General features: G+C 41.2%; 1 protein-coding gene across 10 annotated transcripts in view; it reads right to left on the bottom strand.

Annotated features, from left to right (window-relative positions):
- LCORL (ligand dependent nuclear receptor corepressor like) overlaps positions 1–17,034 on the bottom strand; it is an 80,822-nt gene extending 63,788 nt beyond the window's left edge. For 7 of the 10 annotated variants that reach the window (XM_053975305.1, XM_053975311.1, XM_053975304.1 and 4 more), the window contains exon 1: positions 16,854–17,034. In XM_053975305.1, coding sequence (XP_053831280.1) covers positions 16,854–17,001 — 148 coding nt within the window. In that variant the 5' untranslated portion in view covers positions 17,002–17,034. Of the gene's footprint in view, positions 1–15,776; positions 15,834–16,084; positions 16,214–16,595; positions 16,634–16,853 lie in introns of those variants that run through there. The other 3 variants (XM_053975308.1, XM_053975307.1, XM_053975309.1) reach the window with 3 other exon arrangements.
- Positions 17,035–18,580: the final 1,546 nt, after the last annotated feature.

The following is an 18,580-nucleotide window of genomic DNA, read 5'->3' as shown; positions in this document are numbered from 1 at the left end:
AATTAGGAAAATCCAAAGAATAAGATTATGTTTAATGAGATTGAGCACTGTACTGCCAGACACAGCATTAAAATTAAACTACCTTCTTTTATATTTTGGTGTGGTAACAGCTACTGTTATTTTAGCCAGTTGTTAAAGGGACTTGATAACCACTCATGAGTTCAATTTCTGTTTCTGCATTTGCCTCTAAACACTTATCTAGCTGACATATGAATTCTGATCCCATTCTGAAGTCATACAACCTATATTTTGAGCTGGTATTTCTTGATCTACGAGGACTATTACATGATTTGTATGAGGAGTCTCAGAATCATATTAGAAAGAAATTATGGACAAGTAAGGATTGAAAGACAGATCTTGCACACTGGTTTATGCCCCAGCCAACAACCCAACCTCCTCTACTACCTGCCCCCTTCACCCCATACACACTTTAATTTAAGTAGCAGTAGCTTCATGCCAAGGTATAACACACAAACACAAAGTTTTGAGCTAAAACTTACTGACAAAACTGACATTACCAAGAGAAAAATAAATTCAGTTTCTCAGGGCATAGTTACTATCCTTGTAACTATGCCCTGAAAATTGACTCCTTTTGAAAACAGCATGGAATTCAAAATAGTACTATATCTAAAAAAAAAACTTCAGTTCTTCTTCTCCCCATTCTGTACATTTTCATGACTGCATTATTTAGCTTGGCCCAGTACAGGAGTATATCTGGAGGAACTTTTGTGGTTTGCCTTACAAAGACAGCTACCTTGGATTAAAACAATCATACCACAGACAGAATTCAGCTTCATTGGTTTTGTCAAATATTAGAACTGCCTTTAATTTTTTCTTTTTAACAAACAGTATATTTTTCCTGTTTGTAATGTCACTACAGAATACCTATTCTTAAAATACATTATTTGATAAAATGTTGGCCAGATTACCAGGTAAACAGCAGCCCTTTTTTTTTGCAGAAAAATTCTTGAGACTTAATTTAGGACACATTTTGCACAGGAATGGAGCAGGGCAGGGGCTTCTGTTGCATATGCTGTCTAGCTTGAAGCCATTTCTTGCTTACAGCACTAAAAAAGTTCTCATATAATAGAAAATTCTAACATTTAACTTAAAACACTCATTTTCTTTACCATATTGATTCAGTTCCCTGAGCAAACAGGAACCAACATACCAGAGATTCCAAAATGAAAGGGAGGAAATCCTCTATTTAGACTCCAATACAAATTCCAAAGCATAGCTAAAATGATGCTTTTCCTTCTCTGCAAATCATGACTCTAAGAACTAATGCAGCTGAGGACACTGCTGCTGCCAGCAAGACAGGGTGACCAAAACTTGAAGTGAGAGTACAGAATCACATCAGTTCTAATTGCTTACTTTTTCACTTAGGATAAAATCCTTGGTTTCAACTCTCTATGCTGTGCTTTTATTGTGGGGATGAAGACAGTGATGAAATATAGTTTCAGAAAAATACTGCATACATCAAAAGAGCTTGCTGTAACATGAACCAGTTGCAAGCATTAAGCTGAATACAAAGCAGGAGACTGACACTGGCCATACCTCAGAGGCAGAACAAAAAGAGGAAATGTCGTGCCTCCCCCTCAATTGTTCACAATTTTAAAGAAAAGGGTGGCAGCCAACAGGGGTGGGAGGGGGAAGTTTTTGTAGGTTAAAGAAAGACTGCAATTTGCATCAACTTAGAGTTCAGGTATTTATAAATCATAGCAAGAAAAATGAGGTCCAATAAAAAGGGAAGCAGTTCCATTCTCCCAAGTAATCTATGCCAATGTGTCCTTGCAGACTTGTAAACAGGAGAGCCCAACATGATGCCTTTTTCTATACCTTCAGACATTGCCAATGTTAAAAGTATATTTAATGTCTAATGTAGCAGCCAGATATTCTGAGAGACTTGTGTTATTTATAATTTAAAAGGCATAAGGAGGACACTTCAGAAGTGACTATGCTGCTCTGTGGATAAGGAGAGAGAAAAATGCTTCCAAGTGACAGTTAGTAAAACTTCATTTCTGTTCTCTCTAAAAACTCTTTGAACAGTAATCTAATCCCAGCTGCTGCACTGGGGCATTTAAATATGGAATTGGTGTGAATATTGGTGCTCAGATTGAAGCTTATCCTGCCTTTCTTTTTCCAAGACTCTACATCAGAGCTAGATAGATACCAACTGTTACCCAGAACAGTGCTGGCAATAATTTGACCAGTTCATAGCTTGTATCCTTAGAGAAGGAAATTCAGAGGGAGGAAGAGACTCTAAAAGATTACATCCAGCCTGGAAAAATGCTTACAACTTCCTCATTTGGCATCAATTTAAGTGTTTTATAACATGAGGAGAATAACGCCCAAGAGTAAGACAGAGAAACAACTGTCACTTTCAGAAAACCATTTGCCTAAAGCCTGTGTATGTTTCTTAATTATCATTTTAAGATTTACAAGAGGACTAAAACGTTTGGCTATTTTACCTAACAAGTTTAGAATTGTCAAATAAATTCTTTTCTTCTACTTGAAGGCCTAGTCAGATGTTCACTAAACCACAGAAAAGTCAAGTCCACAGCAAGTCCCTAACAATGAATAGGTCACAACATCGTTTTATCACTATGCAGTATCACACATCCAACCAGCATCTGGGAGAAAGTCTAGGAGTCAACTAACAAATAAACAGGTCTTGCACACTTCCTGGATTATAGGAATCAAAGAACATTTGGGCTTTCCACTAAGAAAAACTTTTAGAAAAAACCAGTTATCAGAAACCTCCCCCCAAAAACCCCAACAACCAAAAAAAACCCAAAAAACAAGAAACAAACAAACAAAAAATCAGAACATTCCTAGCCTGATGGGTTTTTGAGGAACTGAAGCTTAGGATTCTGTGTTACACCTTGTGTCTACTGTAAGCTAATGAAGTTACAAGCCTTCAGAGCATTCCATGAAACTGCTGCCTGACACTAAGTTTTAAAAGGAAGAGGAATTTCAGAAGAGATTCAGTTTCAAGGGAATTTTCAGGTTTCTTTTCAATTATAATTTCAGTGTCACTCAAACAACCTGTCTATTTCCCACAAATAGCTTTGAAATTATGAACTGGAAAAAAGTCATTCATCTCTCCCAGCAGATTCATCTTCCTCCTATTCAGAAATTATTTGTTATTGAGAAACTATTTATTGGTTTCTATTATTTAGAAAGTTTGGAATTGACTGAAATCCTGCAACTAGACTGCACTGAAATCAATTGACACTTTTCCTACCTGCTGAAGCTCCAGAAGGAATGGCTCCGTGTATCAGGCTACCAAACCAACACAGTGAGTGAACTATCAACTCTATAAATCTCAGTATCAAATTCTTGAAAATCTTTATTTTCAAACATATCATTAACACAAATGCTGAAACTGGATCATTAAAAAACATTCTAGCAATCCTAGAAGTATCACCATGTTAGCATGAAATGAGTGGAATATACCTTTTTAATAGTAGTTAATTTCTTAAATTTGTCTTAAGTTCACTTGTCTGCATTTTATAATATCTAAGCCATGTATTTTCACCTTTAATTTACAGCTTATTTTTACAAATTCCTAGTTTAAAAAAAATAAACCAGCAACACCCCTCCCCGGCCCCTATAACAGCCATCATTTTTAAATCCAGGCAGAATTTGGCTTTGCAAATTAGACAAAATTTAGAGTCAGCAACATGTTAAGGAGAAACTGACTTATATCTATTTAAAAACTTCACTTCAAATAAAAAATTTTAACTATGCTTATTTTCTCTAAAATATATGTTCTGGTGCTCAAGGCTAAAACTGCAAGTGCCTCAGATGCTCCTGTAAGATTGAAAGAACTCAGCTAAACTGTGATTTCAAACCAGTTCTTAAACATGCTCAGTGAATAGAAGATGACATTGCTCAAGGCCCATAGGCAGTGTATCCCAGCTTACAGGTCATGGACAACCAACCTGGAATCTGCATCCATCAAATCAACATCTGTTGCAGTATTGCAGAATATACTGAAATGAATAGACAAAAGTTTTCAACTGTTTAACTTTTGATTAAGAAGGCTGAATCATTTAATTTCCTCCTGGAGATCAGAAAAGCAGAAATTCAGAAATAAAGACTTTAAACACAAATTTTAGCTTCACATTGGATATTTTCATCACATAAAAAGTGTCACGTGTAAGAAGAGAACAGGAAAAAGTCTCTGGGATTTGCTTTTACTATTTGACACAATTCAAAAGCTTAAGCAGTTGCGATTGGGGTTTGGTTTTTTTGGTTTTTATTTTTTGGCCTGTCATTTTTTTTTTCTTTAAGCAATTAGCATACATCTGTAAAGACTTTTTATAAACTTCCATCCAATCATTAAATGGCACAAGATAAAGAAGAAAATGGTAAGTTTCAAAGTGTGGGACTTGAACTCATCTGCAGTGGAACAGAATTCATATAGCACTGAAATTCAACCATACACTACATATGAGAATTTATTGGGAGATTTTTGTAATTGGGAGTTTTGTATTAAATTTCTGATTAGACTCCATAAAATTCACATTACAAACAACTGTCCAGCCTGAGTTGGGGAGCAGGGAGAACACCACAAAGGAAAACCAGATACATTTTTACCTAGTGGCAAGATTCTGAAGTGTTGAATCACGTTGGGAACAGACAAGAGCTCTTACACAAGGCAGATGGGTTTAAACAGTAGCTATCCTGTCTTAGAAACACTCTACTCCTTCTGTATTCCAGCACTGTCTTTGCCTTAGCAAAAGCAAATATTCATTATTTCCACAGACAGTAATTCTCACTATTAAATTTGTTAGTCTGCTTTAAAAACAAAGAGATACTTCTTCACTTTATACTATGCAAAAAAAAGGGAAAAAAGTGGATGTCCCTATTTTATTCCTTTAAAAACCAACTCAGCACAAATTCTGCACGAAGATCAAGCAGCTGAAAAAAAAAAAAAGGATTCAAATCAGTTGGTGTGGGGTTCACTTCTTTTTCTCCATAAGAACCATAAATTATAAGATAAATACAAAAGGCAGAATCTTTAGCAGAACTCGTTATTCCACTCACAGTTTAGTGAGTTTCTTTGACCCAAGATAGCAATAACCCATTGCTTCCCACAAGTCTCAAACAAGACAGAACAAGAAACTTCAGTACTTTGAGCTGATCTGTAAGTAGAGCACTTTTCCCTCTTAATGAAACAATTTGAAAAGACAACTGCAACCACTTAGGGAAGCCAAGTGAACTGCAAGGTCAATGAATAGGATTTCTTAAATGAAAGATGTGATTACAGTCTGCATTTCCAGCAAGAGGGAAACTTCTGCAGGAAACAGATCAATCTCAGTACAAGCATTCTGGAAAACGTATATAGTATAAAGTTACTTATCTGGCACCAAATTTCTTAAATCAATCTCATAGGTCAAGATCACTCATATCTCTCACACAAAGAGCAAAAAAACATGTATTACTTGTCAAAAAGGTTGAGAATGAAAGAGGAGAAAATGCCTGTTTGCCACTTGAGATGCTGAATGCATGAAGCTGTCGAGTATGCAGTTTGCAACTACCCTGAATGCCACTTAACCAGGTCAGTTGAAGGCAGGTGGAGAAGTGCAGCACCACACAGAGCAAAGGAGAGTTAATAGCTCTTCAAATACACCATCCAAATTACTACCAAGTAACTGCACTCACAAGCTGTTTTGGCTCTTTGTGGTTTCCGATGCTGGTGGCTGAATGAGGCAGACAAGGTGAATTACACAATTCCTCAGTCTGAACAGATGTCAGCATCTCCTCAGACAACATGAAAGAGTGGGAAATTACTTCAAGTTACATCAAGTAGCAGCTGTCAAACTACTACTGTATGTGATAACCTGGAATAAAGGCCCTATAAAGCCAGATGTGGGCCAGCAAAACCCCTTCCTGAACCACTGGACAAGTATTCTTAAAGTCACCAATTAAGAGACACATGCAACAAGTAATATCACAGACTTCAATAATGTAAATAAATCATGCAAGTCTCCTCGGGTCACACTGCACTGTGATTCTCTCACAGTTTAGTATAACTGCAGAAAGCATTGACCACTTAAATAAGAAATCCATGATACACTAAATTTTCAGTTCAGTCTTTGAAGGTTTGTGGGACAAGGAGTGCTTGCCAGAGGTGACAACAGTAATTTAGACAAGACCGATTTACAGACAAACACCTGCTCAAAAACTCTGTTATTTTAAGATTTACTAAGCAGTTTATCTCTAATATGAATTCTCAAGTGAAACACAGATGTTTTGTGGAGAAGCTCTAGCTTTAAGAATAAGTTCTGTTCTGTGCAAGTGACATAGTGAGGTACTAAGGACCCAAGGCTCATCTACCATTGCTTCTGAGGGCTGTGCACAAAGCTGATCTAGGGTCAGTACTTCAGTGCAGTTTTTCACATCAGCACTAAGCTCAGAGCCCTCTGGACAATTGTTCCACAAATGTTCCAAGATAGGAACCGACACCACAAGTTCCAAATGGATAATTTTCTTATTAAATCCTATTTCACTAGGGTAGAACCCATTTGTTCAGGAGTCAGTAGACTTCAAAAGGGACGCAGATGGAAAATAAACGTACTTTCCAGTATACCCTAACCAGTCTGATGGTCTTGTTGAAGAAATTCTTTCTGAGAAGGTATAATATCTGGCATTTCAAAAGGAAGGCCAATATGAATTTAAGGGAAGGTTTGTTGTTGCTATTTAAAAACCAGTAAGGGATTAATGCAAACTGCAGTAAGAAAAACGAGAAAGGCCAAACATCAAGAGCCACCTCACATTTCTGAGGTCCTTAGAGAACTGTGAGGGCTTGGTGACATGGAACAGGAGTGCATGTTTTGGGACACCACTATAGGAGACTGGTATTAAGTGCCTACGGCATATACATCAGTTAGAATTAGGAGAGATGTGTTGTCATAGTTTAACCAATTTAAACATCAATTGGCATCTCAAGACAAAACTTCATCAAGCCTGTAGGGTATTGTGCATGCAAAATAGGCACAGAATTGACAAAAAATGGGGAAGACAAGAACAAGTAATGCTGAAGGAGATGGTCTAGCCTCAAGAAGACAATTTCCTTTAGAGTAAATTTTACCTTGTTAAATACATTTAATCAACAATTAAAAGAAGCATTCAAGTACATTGGAAGTTCTGACTCATTGCATCAGCAAAGAGTATGATGCAAGCCTCAAAGATAAACAAATGACATTTTGTTTCACATCTAATTAAATGACGTGCAGGAACATACCTGCAATGAAGCAAAGAACCCAGTAAGAGCTGCACAGTTGAAATCACTTTGACCAAAGGATCTCACTTCCTGACAGATCACAGGACAACTATAACTGAACAAGACTTAAGCACCAAAAGAAAGAGGTGTGGCAGGACTTCGATCAGGACAGCTTTGAAACTCTCTAAATATCACAGGAAGATCTCTGACCTCAAAAGCCACAACAGAGTAGAACACACAACAGGTGGCAAAATTCCCAATAGGGATCATAGAACAGGCTTGGAAGGGACCTTAAAGCTCCTCTAGTTCCAGCCCCCTGCTGTGGGTAGGGACCTTTCAAATGGTAGGGACCTTTAAACAGACACCTTTCAAAATGGCAGAAGTGAGTTTATAAACCTTATTTCCCCAACAGCCATTGTACTGTATCACTTTCAAATTTGTTTTTAGTCAAATACTACTCATTGAAAGTTGAAGGATGCAAAGGAGGACAGGGATGGTCCAGGAAGAATAAGAGAATTGAAGGAGCACGTACCAGAATCACAGGTAACTCCACAATCATTTATTTGGCTGATAGCACAGTAAACTTTTGAAACAGTTTGTCACAGCTAGCACTCAAGCCCATACACAGAACAGTCTAAGGTAGCAGTAAAACTCAGATTCTCTTTTTCTTCCCCCTCATCAGTGGCTAACACCAGAATGACCTACATCTGAACTAAGGTCACAAAACAGTAGCCATTTGATAATCCTCCCCCATTTTCAGATTAGGGGGCTTAATAGCTACACATAAGTGAAGTCAGATCTTTGCATTTAGCTGGGCCTTGCTGTGGCACACTCTGTTCTGTGAGCCAAACTGCCAGCTGTAATCACAAGCAGGGCTCCTTTAAAGCAATCTTCTATAATCTACATTATACATGGCAGCAATACTAATTCCTTGTTAATCAAAAGAAGTCCAGCAGTTTTACAGCAGTAGCATTTTAACCTGGCATTACTAAATGGTGTAGTGCTTTTCAAATTGAAAATAAAACTTTTAAATAAGATACACAAAGCTTGTTGACAATAGTTATGAAAAAGAGGAGCATATTCAACCCTAGATCAATTACACTGCCCTCTGACTTATTAGTGTAGTGGATCAGACTAGAAATGCACTAAAGCTAGTTTATAAAGCTAAATATTCCATAAAATTCCATAAAAGTGGAACTATGACAGTGAGAACTATTATTCACATGCAAGACTAACCTACTAGCCTTTAATTAAGATGATTTGAAGAAGCTGGGAACTGTGGAAGGAGGAAGATAAATACTTAAAATCCAAAAATTTAGCATTTTATAAATAAACTAGCAACATTTTACAATAAAACACACTGAAAACCAGTAATTTTTCCCACTGAACAGCACTTTTAACATGAGTAATCAATGGTGCCACAAAAGCTAGGATGTCTCATAATTGTATATCAGGATTCTACCAAGTTGAAGAGAAACTGAAAGCAAGGAACATAGTTAAAAAGGTCACAAATTCAGTGAGCTTTCATTTACCAACAAACTTTAACAAAATTTAAAACAGGAAAAAAAATTACATCTAGTGACATTTACCCAACTCACACTCCTGCAGTGTGCCGCTATGGAGATACAAGCCTAGATGGATGTTGAGAACCAAACACAAGAGCAGTAACTGAGATGCTAGAAGAATTTTGCCACGAATAGGATGTTTATCTAAGAAGGGGTTAATCCAGCTTCTCAAGATACTATACAGGAACCTGGACTGTGCCAGAAGTGGAAACAAAAAAACCTCCTGACAGGTGGCTCTTTGATCTGCAGTGACATGCTGCTGACCACGCCCCATAAAAAGGAATTCAGCCTCCACAGTTCAATGCATTTTTGCAGATTCAGAGTTCTCTGCTCTTTGCAATACATCATCTGTGCCCTTACACGCTCAAACAGATGAGCCACTACCACCATCTTCCCTACTCTTCCCTCACTTCTTCCTGGCTTCTTTATGCCTTTAGTAAATGAAAGGATAAACTGGTAGATTAGCAGTGGAAAAAGAACAGATATGTCACATAACTTTATACCCCCAAACAAGGTTGTGTTTGATTTCAATTTTGTTTGGTTTTGTGCTCTGTGTTTTTTTCCCCTAATGTATGGTAGCCAAATTTAGAATGCCATCTTACTTTTCACAAGTTTGATACTTTACATGTGAACCACAGCAATTCAGTTCTGTTGCAACCTCTATTAATGTTCCAACTTATCTTATCAAAGTTCCCACCAAGCACATTGAAAAGAGCAAAGTTCAAGAATAACATAAAAGACAGTAGTTCTAACTGGGACAAATAATTTTAAGTTAGTAAATTCTATAAAGCTCTGCCTGACCTCTGCATAAAGACACTGAACTCTAAAGGTTAGAACAACAACTTACTTTGAAGCCTTGATACTTGAGTCATAGTCAAGAAAAAGGGATCCATTGTAACCATCTACTCAAAACATCCATATAATGTAGCTGAAAAATAAAGGCAAGGGTGGAAAAGGGAAAGAAGTACTAATTTTTCCCAATTTAGCTATAGGCAGTACAAGCCCAAGCTATTTGAGAGTAGGTGGAATACAGCTCCTCAACAGCATACCCTGATCTGATAACTGATCAGCATAACACATACCTATTATTACTTCCCTCACATCACATAGCAAGGCAGTTCAGGAGACTCAGCTAACAGAAAACCAACCCAGAGCAACAACAACAACAAAATTTACAGTAGGCCTTCCCAGGCTAACTTAAAACAGAAGGGCAGTTCACTGCTACACCAGACAAGTTCTACTACAAAGGGAGAACAAGTGGAAAGATCTTATTGTTAGTGGTACTGTATTCTCTCATCAACAAGTCTTGTTGGTTAGGAACACTCTCCAGCCAACTTACACACTTCAAACATCCCAAAATGTTGATAAAATAAGCAGTTGCTAAAAATCAGAAGCCTTGTTCTCCCCAGTAAATCTACTTAACTCAGGGGAAAAAAACAGGTACACTGTAAACCTGATTGGAAAACTGATCCAAGTTAAACTAGATCTGACCTTTTCTTTCCTCTTCTTCCTCCTGCCACATTTCTCCTCCTGTTTTCTAGGTTAGTGTTAAGCTAGATTAGTTTTACAGCCTGGTTTGTTGAACTGTTTAATAAATGAATGCTCATACCAGTCAATATAAATCATGAAGGTAGGTACAGTGAGTTCAGAAAGAAAAACAACAATACTGTGTCATGCATCAACAAAAAAAAAAAATCCCCTGAAAGTTACCAACCTCAAGCATTAGAGTGCACAGTTACTAAATGCCAAATCAAGGGAAGAACTGAGAGGGAGTTGCAATGACTTTATTTGCACTTCATGGTTTTGGTTTACACAAGTTCCAGCTTAGGAAATTCTCAGTGCCTATAAAGTAGAAAATCAGAGTTTAAATTTCTCAGCTCTCTATCAGTACATAAAAAGTAAACAGCTACCATATAAGAACATACAATAAGTAAGTTCAAGCTATGTCTAGAAACACTGACAAAGATTACAGTAGTTCCTGGAACACTTAAAAATTGAACTGCTTCCACATACCAGTATCTAGACATAGGGAGCACCAAAAACAATCACAGGTTTTATCAACACTGCTGAAGGTATGTGTATCTGCTTGCGTGCCCAGCAACACATTTCTGTTCCATGTGCAAAGAATTCAAACCAAGCACTGCATGCATGCCACACAATCCATGGATTAGTCTATGTAGCAGGAACAGTTTCATCTTTCATAAAAATTATGCTCCACAGATCCTTACAATTGCAGGTTCTCAAGGGATCAGTGAACTAGTACTGCTTCTACAGCTAAATACACAGAACTTCCTCCCTCTGCCTTTTCAACTAAATCTCTGGGTAACATTTATCTAACTTTTCTTGTACTGTTTTCACCATATAGAAATTTCTCTCAATAGTCAAACATAAGATAGTCCTTCAAAAACATATGACAGCAGTGGGCAATCACTTCTTTCTGAGAGAAAAGCTTCTTTCTGAGAGAGAAGTTGAAATGGATTGTGAGAGGATGCAGAAAAGAAGCTGATTTAACACTACATATCTGAAACAAAGGTAGTCAAACACAAAACCCATGTGTTTTCTCTAACTTCAGTCTAAAGACAGTTAATTTAATACATACACCGCAGCAATTTCCAATGACCTATATACACAGTGACCATTTTTTCCTCTTTTGTTAACCTGTTCTGTTCAGGGGAAATTGAGATGGCACATTTAGGACGGTGTTCCATTCCTGTCAGCTAAACCAATCCAGTGGCTCTTTTCTGTTATTACCCATGCTGCTTCTGTTGCAAAGGCCCATCCCTATCCTTGTGTTAGCAGCAGGAGCCATCAGATTTTTTTTTTTTTTTTGCGAACACCCAACTCTGCAACAACCAGTTGACCAGATACTGAGTTAAAATAGATCAGATAGGAGTCCAATGAGTGCTGATGCAAGCATCCAAGAGGCATGAACATGTAGCCAGAATTGCAATTACCCCATTCTACTAACAGTTCCATGGGACTTGACAATGCAAAATGGAACTTTATTGCATTCTTAAACTGTGGTTCACAATAAGTGTTCAATGCTAATGCCCACTTGCACACCTGACTCTGTAATAGTAGTTTGAGCTATTCCCTTACATGATACCATCTTCCCTCATTGCATCAAAAACTGCCTGTGAACCTGTGCTGTGATTGAGATCTAGATTAATTCCTGTTCTTCTGACATTTGCAGTAACACTGAGATTACTTCCTTGATCTGCTTCATGCTGGAATCACACCAAGGGTTTCACATCACAGGTCAAAGCACAACAGATCCACAAGAACACCTTACGCCAGTATTACTGCCCATCATATTGGATGATGGCACTATGGCCATAGCAGGCTTGTTGGCTGTTTAAAGGTGCTGGAGTGCCAAGGAAGCAAAAGAGTTCAAAGCAGGTATCATACTGAAGTCACTATTGCATGCCATCTGTTAGTGGCCTGACAGGTGACAGAGCACTGAGCCACCATAACTATCATTAGTAGATACACAAGAACATAACAGATGTGTAGTAAAATAATTGGTTCTCCCACTACTACAATGGCAACCACAGAAAATCACCTAAAACCATGGCGGCATTACAAAAAAAAGTATCCTGCTGCAAAGTACTTACAGCCACATGGAAAGTGAGAACATTGCTGCATATTGTGGGAATAATGATATGAGGTATTTAATGCAGGAGTGCTGCAAGTGTGGGGATACCAGCACACAAAGCAGCTATAAATCTTCTGTTTGGGGGTAATTCCTCTCCTTGGAAAGTACACTTTAGAAACAGCTTGTTCAAAAATAGTAAGCTGGAGCAGAAGTTCAAATACTAGAACAAAATAAAAAATTGAAAGTCTAGATCTATCAAAACTGAATTAGATGCATTAACGTATCCTAGTTTTGAAGGAAAAAAAGGTTGAAAAAATTTAACAAGAGTAAAGGAGTATTTATATGCTAGATTTCACAAGCATACAAAAATGGATGTGCACTTTGATCAAATTTCAGTTTTCATAAGAAAGCAATACCAAGGCTATTTCCTGTCAAATGTGTGCCCTTGAGCTGCAGTAGAAGAACAGTAAAACTGCCCTTCCCCCAAATAGTAATGGGCTTTTTTTTAGAAAAAATAGCAATAATATTTTAATCTTTCAATGAAAATGAAAGCTTTACTTAGACACCATTATATTTTCACAACACACTGCAAGGTCCTAGCAAGATTCCAACATCCATGGTTGGAATTACCTGTCACTTTCCATTAAAAAGCCCCATATTACTGCTCCAAGCCTCACCCACAGGCTACTGTGAAAACAAAGCAAAAAGCTTTGAACCTGTGCTTGAACCTTTCTTGCATCCCAGCCATTACTTGGTCTCTCCTGTGTGCCTAATCATGAAAGTAATGGGAACTCAAAGTACTTGCCAACACTCTGCCTATGGAGTTCAAGTGAAACTGGGCAGTGGGATCAACTACTGCTTGAAAAAACCCACACAAATCCTGTTTTTTAAGGCTGATTACAAAGCTAGACTTACAGATACATACTGCCAAAGCTTCTCAATCCAATGGAACAGAATTAATCAATTCACGTGACAAAGTTCTAATCAAAGAGCACCAGAAAGCACTTTTTAATCCTTCTGATATTCACCTCTATAAAATACCTTGTAATTTAAACCACCATAGAACTCAGTAACTGGCCAACTCAGGTACTTCAATCCTGAGCTTTCTGGCACTTTTCTAATACACAATTTACAGTTAGGGTATTTTGTGTTAGTTATGCCACAAAGACTGTACCTAAGCCAAAACATACCAGTGAGCACCATTGATAAGTTTAAGCAATACTTCTTAGCACATACTATACAGCTGTAAGGACACCAACAGAATCGAGATCTCCAGGTACTTTTTAAGAACATGTAGTTTTGAACTCTGATCGAGTCATGCAAGAGTTAGGAACACCCAATAAGCACAAGTCTAAGCATCTTAGGAATGTCAGTGCTCAAATAACACACACAAAGATTTCCAGCTGAACAGACATTTTGTGCTGAACACCTATTTCAAATTTCCATTAATATATTCCATTCATTTACCATGTGGAGTCTTTTGTACCTTCAAGTATGTTTAGATACCAAATAAACAAATTTTCAGTAATGTCAGTGAAATTTTATCATTGTTTTTCTTTTCAAATTCTTTAAGTGTGTGAACATTTTCATGTAAGACTTTAAATCATATTTTGCAGGTCACAAATTAACATATCAGGCTGGCAAACCCCAAGGTTTTACATACATGAATGGGCTTTAGAGCTACATCTACAACCAGGCTTTGATCAATGAACAATTCAGCAACTGAGCCCTTCAAGAAGAAGTCCCTAACCATCACTAGCCCTCTACTGAATATTACTTCAGTCTCACTGTAGTAAATATGAACAGTGTTCACTGTAAGCCTCAACCACTGTCTTGGAGGTCTTATCTCTGGCTCAGTTTACCACTTCCATAAAGAAAGTAGATGAGGAGTCCTTGACAGATAAATTATTTCAGTGTTCAATTAATTATACTACAGAAATGCCAATATCAAATTTAGTATCAATACAGTAAATGACACAAGACATCAAAATAAAGTTGTTCATCCAAAAAGTTCAAGAATTGGGGGTCTACTGCCTTACCATACTGTTTTTCTCACTTTATTATAAACGTATGATTCTTGAGAAGAGTGCCAAATCCATCAAACTCACAACTCCTTCTTCCACCATGTTGTAATTTCAGCCATAAACCCTGCCATTGGGTTCAGACCTTCCAGTTAACACTAACTTGTTAGACTCTTCAAATCCTTAGGAATACTTTGGCAAGTGAGAAAATAACTTCTAAAGTAAAAATTGTTTCGCTATTGTAGGAGGTTATTTCACATTGTTTAGCTATTATTTCACAGAATTTAATGAAACGGAATTTCAAAGGAGTAAAGGAAAAAAAAAAACCCACACAAAAAAGCCCCAGCCCAAACCTGTTAAGCATACTCTACCTCCATTATCCAGGCTACTTACTCACTTTCTTGCCACTTTGTTTACACTCTCTCTGATAAGGGCTGCTCAACAGGCCTGCCAGGTAATAGCTCTTAACTGAGATAGCTCTTGACTAACTATTAAACCATAACCTATGTCCTTTCTCCTTAGCAGTTCCTAATAATTAAAGGACTCCTTTCTATTAACTGAATTTCTCATCATGAATATACAAAGAAATCATACCCTTAACTTTTATTCCAAATAAGACAAAGCTGAATGTGAAGAACAACCACAGTGTAATCAGTGTAAAAGGTAAGTAATTATATGACAGTTCTGCACTTTGCAATTCTCAGTGAAAGGCCAACCCAAAAGGCAACACCGAAGAAGTTCCCTACACCCAGGAGATCTGCCCAGTAGAGGACTCAACCTATTGTATTTCTTTACACTCCTTCTCAGTGTGGGCTGTTCTGTGCAACTGTTTCTCAAACACATCTGACAGTATATAATTACCACCAGAAAATTCCTTCAAGTCATCCACTGTCAAGCAGACTTCTAGGATTTTAGTTTAAACTTTTAAATGAAATGCCATTAAATAACAGGCAACCACAGAAAGTGCCACTTGGTGAGAGATATCCATCCTCAGATTTAATACCTTATCACAGCATCTATGCAAATGCACTGGCTCTCCTGTATATTCTACTTAAACTGCATTCTTTCTATTAGAAGCTTTATATAGTGTAGTAGTGTTTAGAAAACACTATTTTCTAAACAGTACTATAACTTGGAGGAATAAAAAGACATTGCAAGCATACACAGGCATGTTAACATATATACAGGTGTTAGAACAGGTGTTTACAAGTGCTCTTGGGGCAACACAGCAAGATCAAGAAGCTTGCTCGTAACAAGCAGTTATCAGGTTACTGAAAAATGTAAAAAAACCACAGATCCTGGATTAGTGCTAATTGCCTGTAAATATAGGTATGCCAGCTTGTTAGGTATTCTCTTCTTACTCTGCTCTTGTCTCAAGCGCCCGCAGAAACATTGAATGAAGCGCTGCTCTCCGTCCCAGCCATACTAGATGTGTTTCCCCGCTCAGCCATCGGGGAGGATCGGCACTGGCTCTAACGCTCTACTTTTCTACTTGAAGATCAAGGATTCTATTTCCCCGAGAAGGGAAACGACTGTTGAAACAATACAAATAAGCAGTTCCTGGCCTCAGCGTTCACACCCCACCTCCACAAAACAAATAAACAAAAAAAAACCCAACGGAAGAGCCCGCCGCCCCGAGGCGGCACACGTGCCGAATGCCAGCGCTCACAGGGACGGGGACAGGGGCCGGGGCCGGGAGGGGAGGCTGCATTTGCCCGGGCGGAGCGCAGCGGGAGCAGCCCCGGTCCCGGGGCTCCCGCAGGCGAGAACGCCGCCGGGGCCCGCGCGCCCCCGCCAGCCGGACACGCGCGGGGGGTCACGTGACCCGGGAATCCTCCCGGCACGAGAGGCACCGGGGCAGCCCCGGGGCGCGAGGGGGGAGAGCTGCCGTCGCCATGACAACTTCCAGGGGGAGGGAAAACTTCAAATCCCAACCGTCAGTGCAGGAGCGGCTCCCTCTTAAAGGCGCACGCACACACAGACACACACACAGAGGCGGGCTCCCTTCCCCCCTCCGCCCCCCAGGCACTGGCGATGGAGGAGGAGAGGAGGGGGGCAGCCACCGGCGCTCACCGCGCGAACGACGAGGAGCCGAGACAAAAGGAGCCGAGCTGAGAAAGGGTCTCGGTCGGCGGAGACGGGAGGGACCCAGCGGCCCCAGGCAAAGCCGTAACACCCACCTTCTGCTGCCCGGAGGCGGCTTAGGACCTTCGCTCTCCCTTACAGACCCCGTCTCCGCTCTCACCCTCCAAGAAAGCCGCTGGAGCCGCTCCTCCATCCCCGCTCCCCCCCCTCCGCCCACCCGACAGATCTGGGCTCGGAGAGCCTCGCCCGCCCCGCTGCCCGTTCCCGTGTCAGACCCCGCTCGCCGCCCTGTCCCCCGCCCCTCGGTCCCCCCCACTGCAGCCGGGACACGCCGCCGCCGCCCCCTCTCTTACCCACACAGTGCATGAGCCGGTGCCGCCAGGAGTCGAGTTCTCGGCGGACTCCCCTTCGCTCCGCCGTGCAGCGGGGGCTCCGGCACTGGGAGGCGGCGGCAGGAGGAGCGGGAGCCGCGGCGGCCATTCCTTCTGTTCCCTTTTCCATCTGCCTCTGACCTCACGCCCGCTCATTTACATACGAGCGCGCGCTCCCCCGGCTCCTCTCCCTCCCCCCCACCCCCCTTTGCCTCGTCGAGCGCGCGCCCGCGCACCCCCTTCTCCCCCTCAGCATCCGGCGCGGGGAGCGCGCGCGCCGCCTGGCGGGGTGACTGACGCGCGTCCCCGCTCCCCACGGTTCCCCCGCCCCGCCGCCCGCCCTGCCCGGGGCCCGGTTCTCCCCCACAGACCGCGGGCCGGGCCGAGAGCCGGGCCGAGAACCGAAAACCCTTCCCTGCCCACCACTGCTCCGCTGCCCATCGATTTCCCCCGGCCTACAGCTCCCGCAGGGCAGCGCGCCACCTGCTCTGGCCCGGCCAGGGCAGTCGGCAGCAAGGCCCGCCGGGAGCTGTAGTTCGTGAGGGAGGGGAGCGGCACCGCCCCCGAGGTTTCTCCCCGGGTGGGCGGCACAGCCGGCCCTGCCAGCGGCCCCAGAGCCCAGCGGCTCACAGTGCTGGGCTCAGAACAGCTCAAAAACCGGCGCGGTTCTCGCCTTCATCCCACGGTCTGTCCTGGGCGCTGCTTGGAGCGGGGGTCCTGGCTCAGGTGCCCCGCCGCCTCTCCCAGCCCCTCGCCCACACCTGCCCCGGGGCTGCCGCCAGCTCGCTCCCGCTGCGGCCCTGCCACCATCGCACGGACGCGGCTGTCACACAGCGCTGTGCCTTACAGCCAGCTCACCAGATTCACTCCGTAGGGAGATTTTCAAAGTTCTCTGAACTGCTGCCCAGTTCACCAGTCTGTTTTCAACGGCTTTGCTTCCAGTCCAGTTTTTATGGGGGTGTTAGTCGTTTAGAGCTGGACAGCGAGGTTTGCTCGGGACTGGCGTCACACAGCGTTATCTCCCACCACCCCTTTGGAAAAGACTAGCGTGAAAACTAGGAACCAAATCAGTTCTGTTCAGTAGCTGGGAGCACGCCTGAGAAGGCTTACTATCAACCTACAAACTGAAGTCAGATTAAGGTAACTGCAAGAAAGTTAACACACAAACGTCAGATTGGATTACTTGGAGCACTTGACAGCCACTTGGACCGGTGGTTGTGCTGCTCTGCAGTCACCCTCGTGTTGTGCCTGCAGCACAAGACACATATCCCTCCGCACCAGTCTAATGTGACAATCGCTACCCATGTCTTGCAAGACAGCAATTAGCAGTCTTTAATTCCCTAGACAGAGGAATCAAGATCTGCAGTTTTCTCAGATCCTGGCTCGTCTTTGAGTGCCTCCTCCTCCCCCATGCTCTCCTTCTCATACCAGCCTTTGTAAGCAGTGTCACTTCAGCACGAAATTACATTTCCTGTGCCTATTTGGAGGTTGCAATAGAAAACAGGATTTAATAAGGTCATAGAAAAGACAAGGCTCCATTGCTTCTCCCCTTACTCCCCTATATGGGTTGAAGGTGCAAGGCTGGAAAGAACCAAATCGCTCTATCTATACCCAATTTTTTTCTTGTTCTAGAGTATGAGCAGAGTTAGCAGCAATACTGTGCCAAAACTGCAGGAGAGCTTCAAGTTTGAACAATGAAGGGGAATTAT

Source organism: Vidua macroura, chromosome 4 (genome assembly GCF_024509145.1).
Source record: "Vidua macroura isolate BioBank_ID:100142 chromosome 4, ASM2450914v1, whole genome shotgun sequence".
Classification (NCBI taxonomy): Eukaryota; Metazoa; Chordata; class Aves; order Passeriformes; family Viduidae; genus Vidua; species Vidua macroura.
Note: the sequence above shows the minus strand (reverse complement) of the source record. Positions and strands in the feature narration are given on the sequence as shown.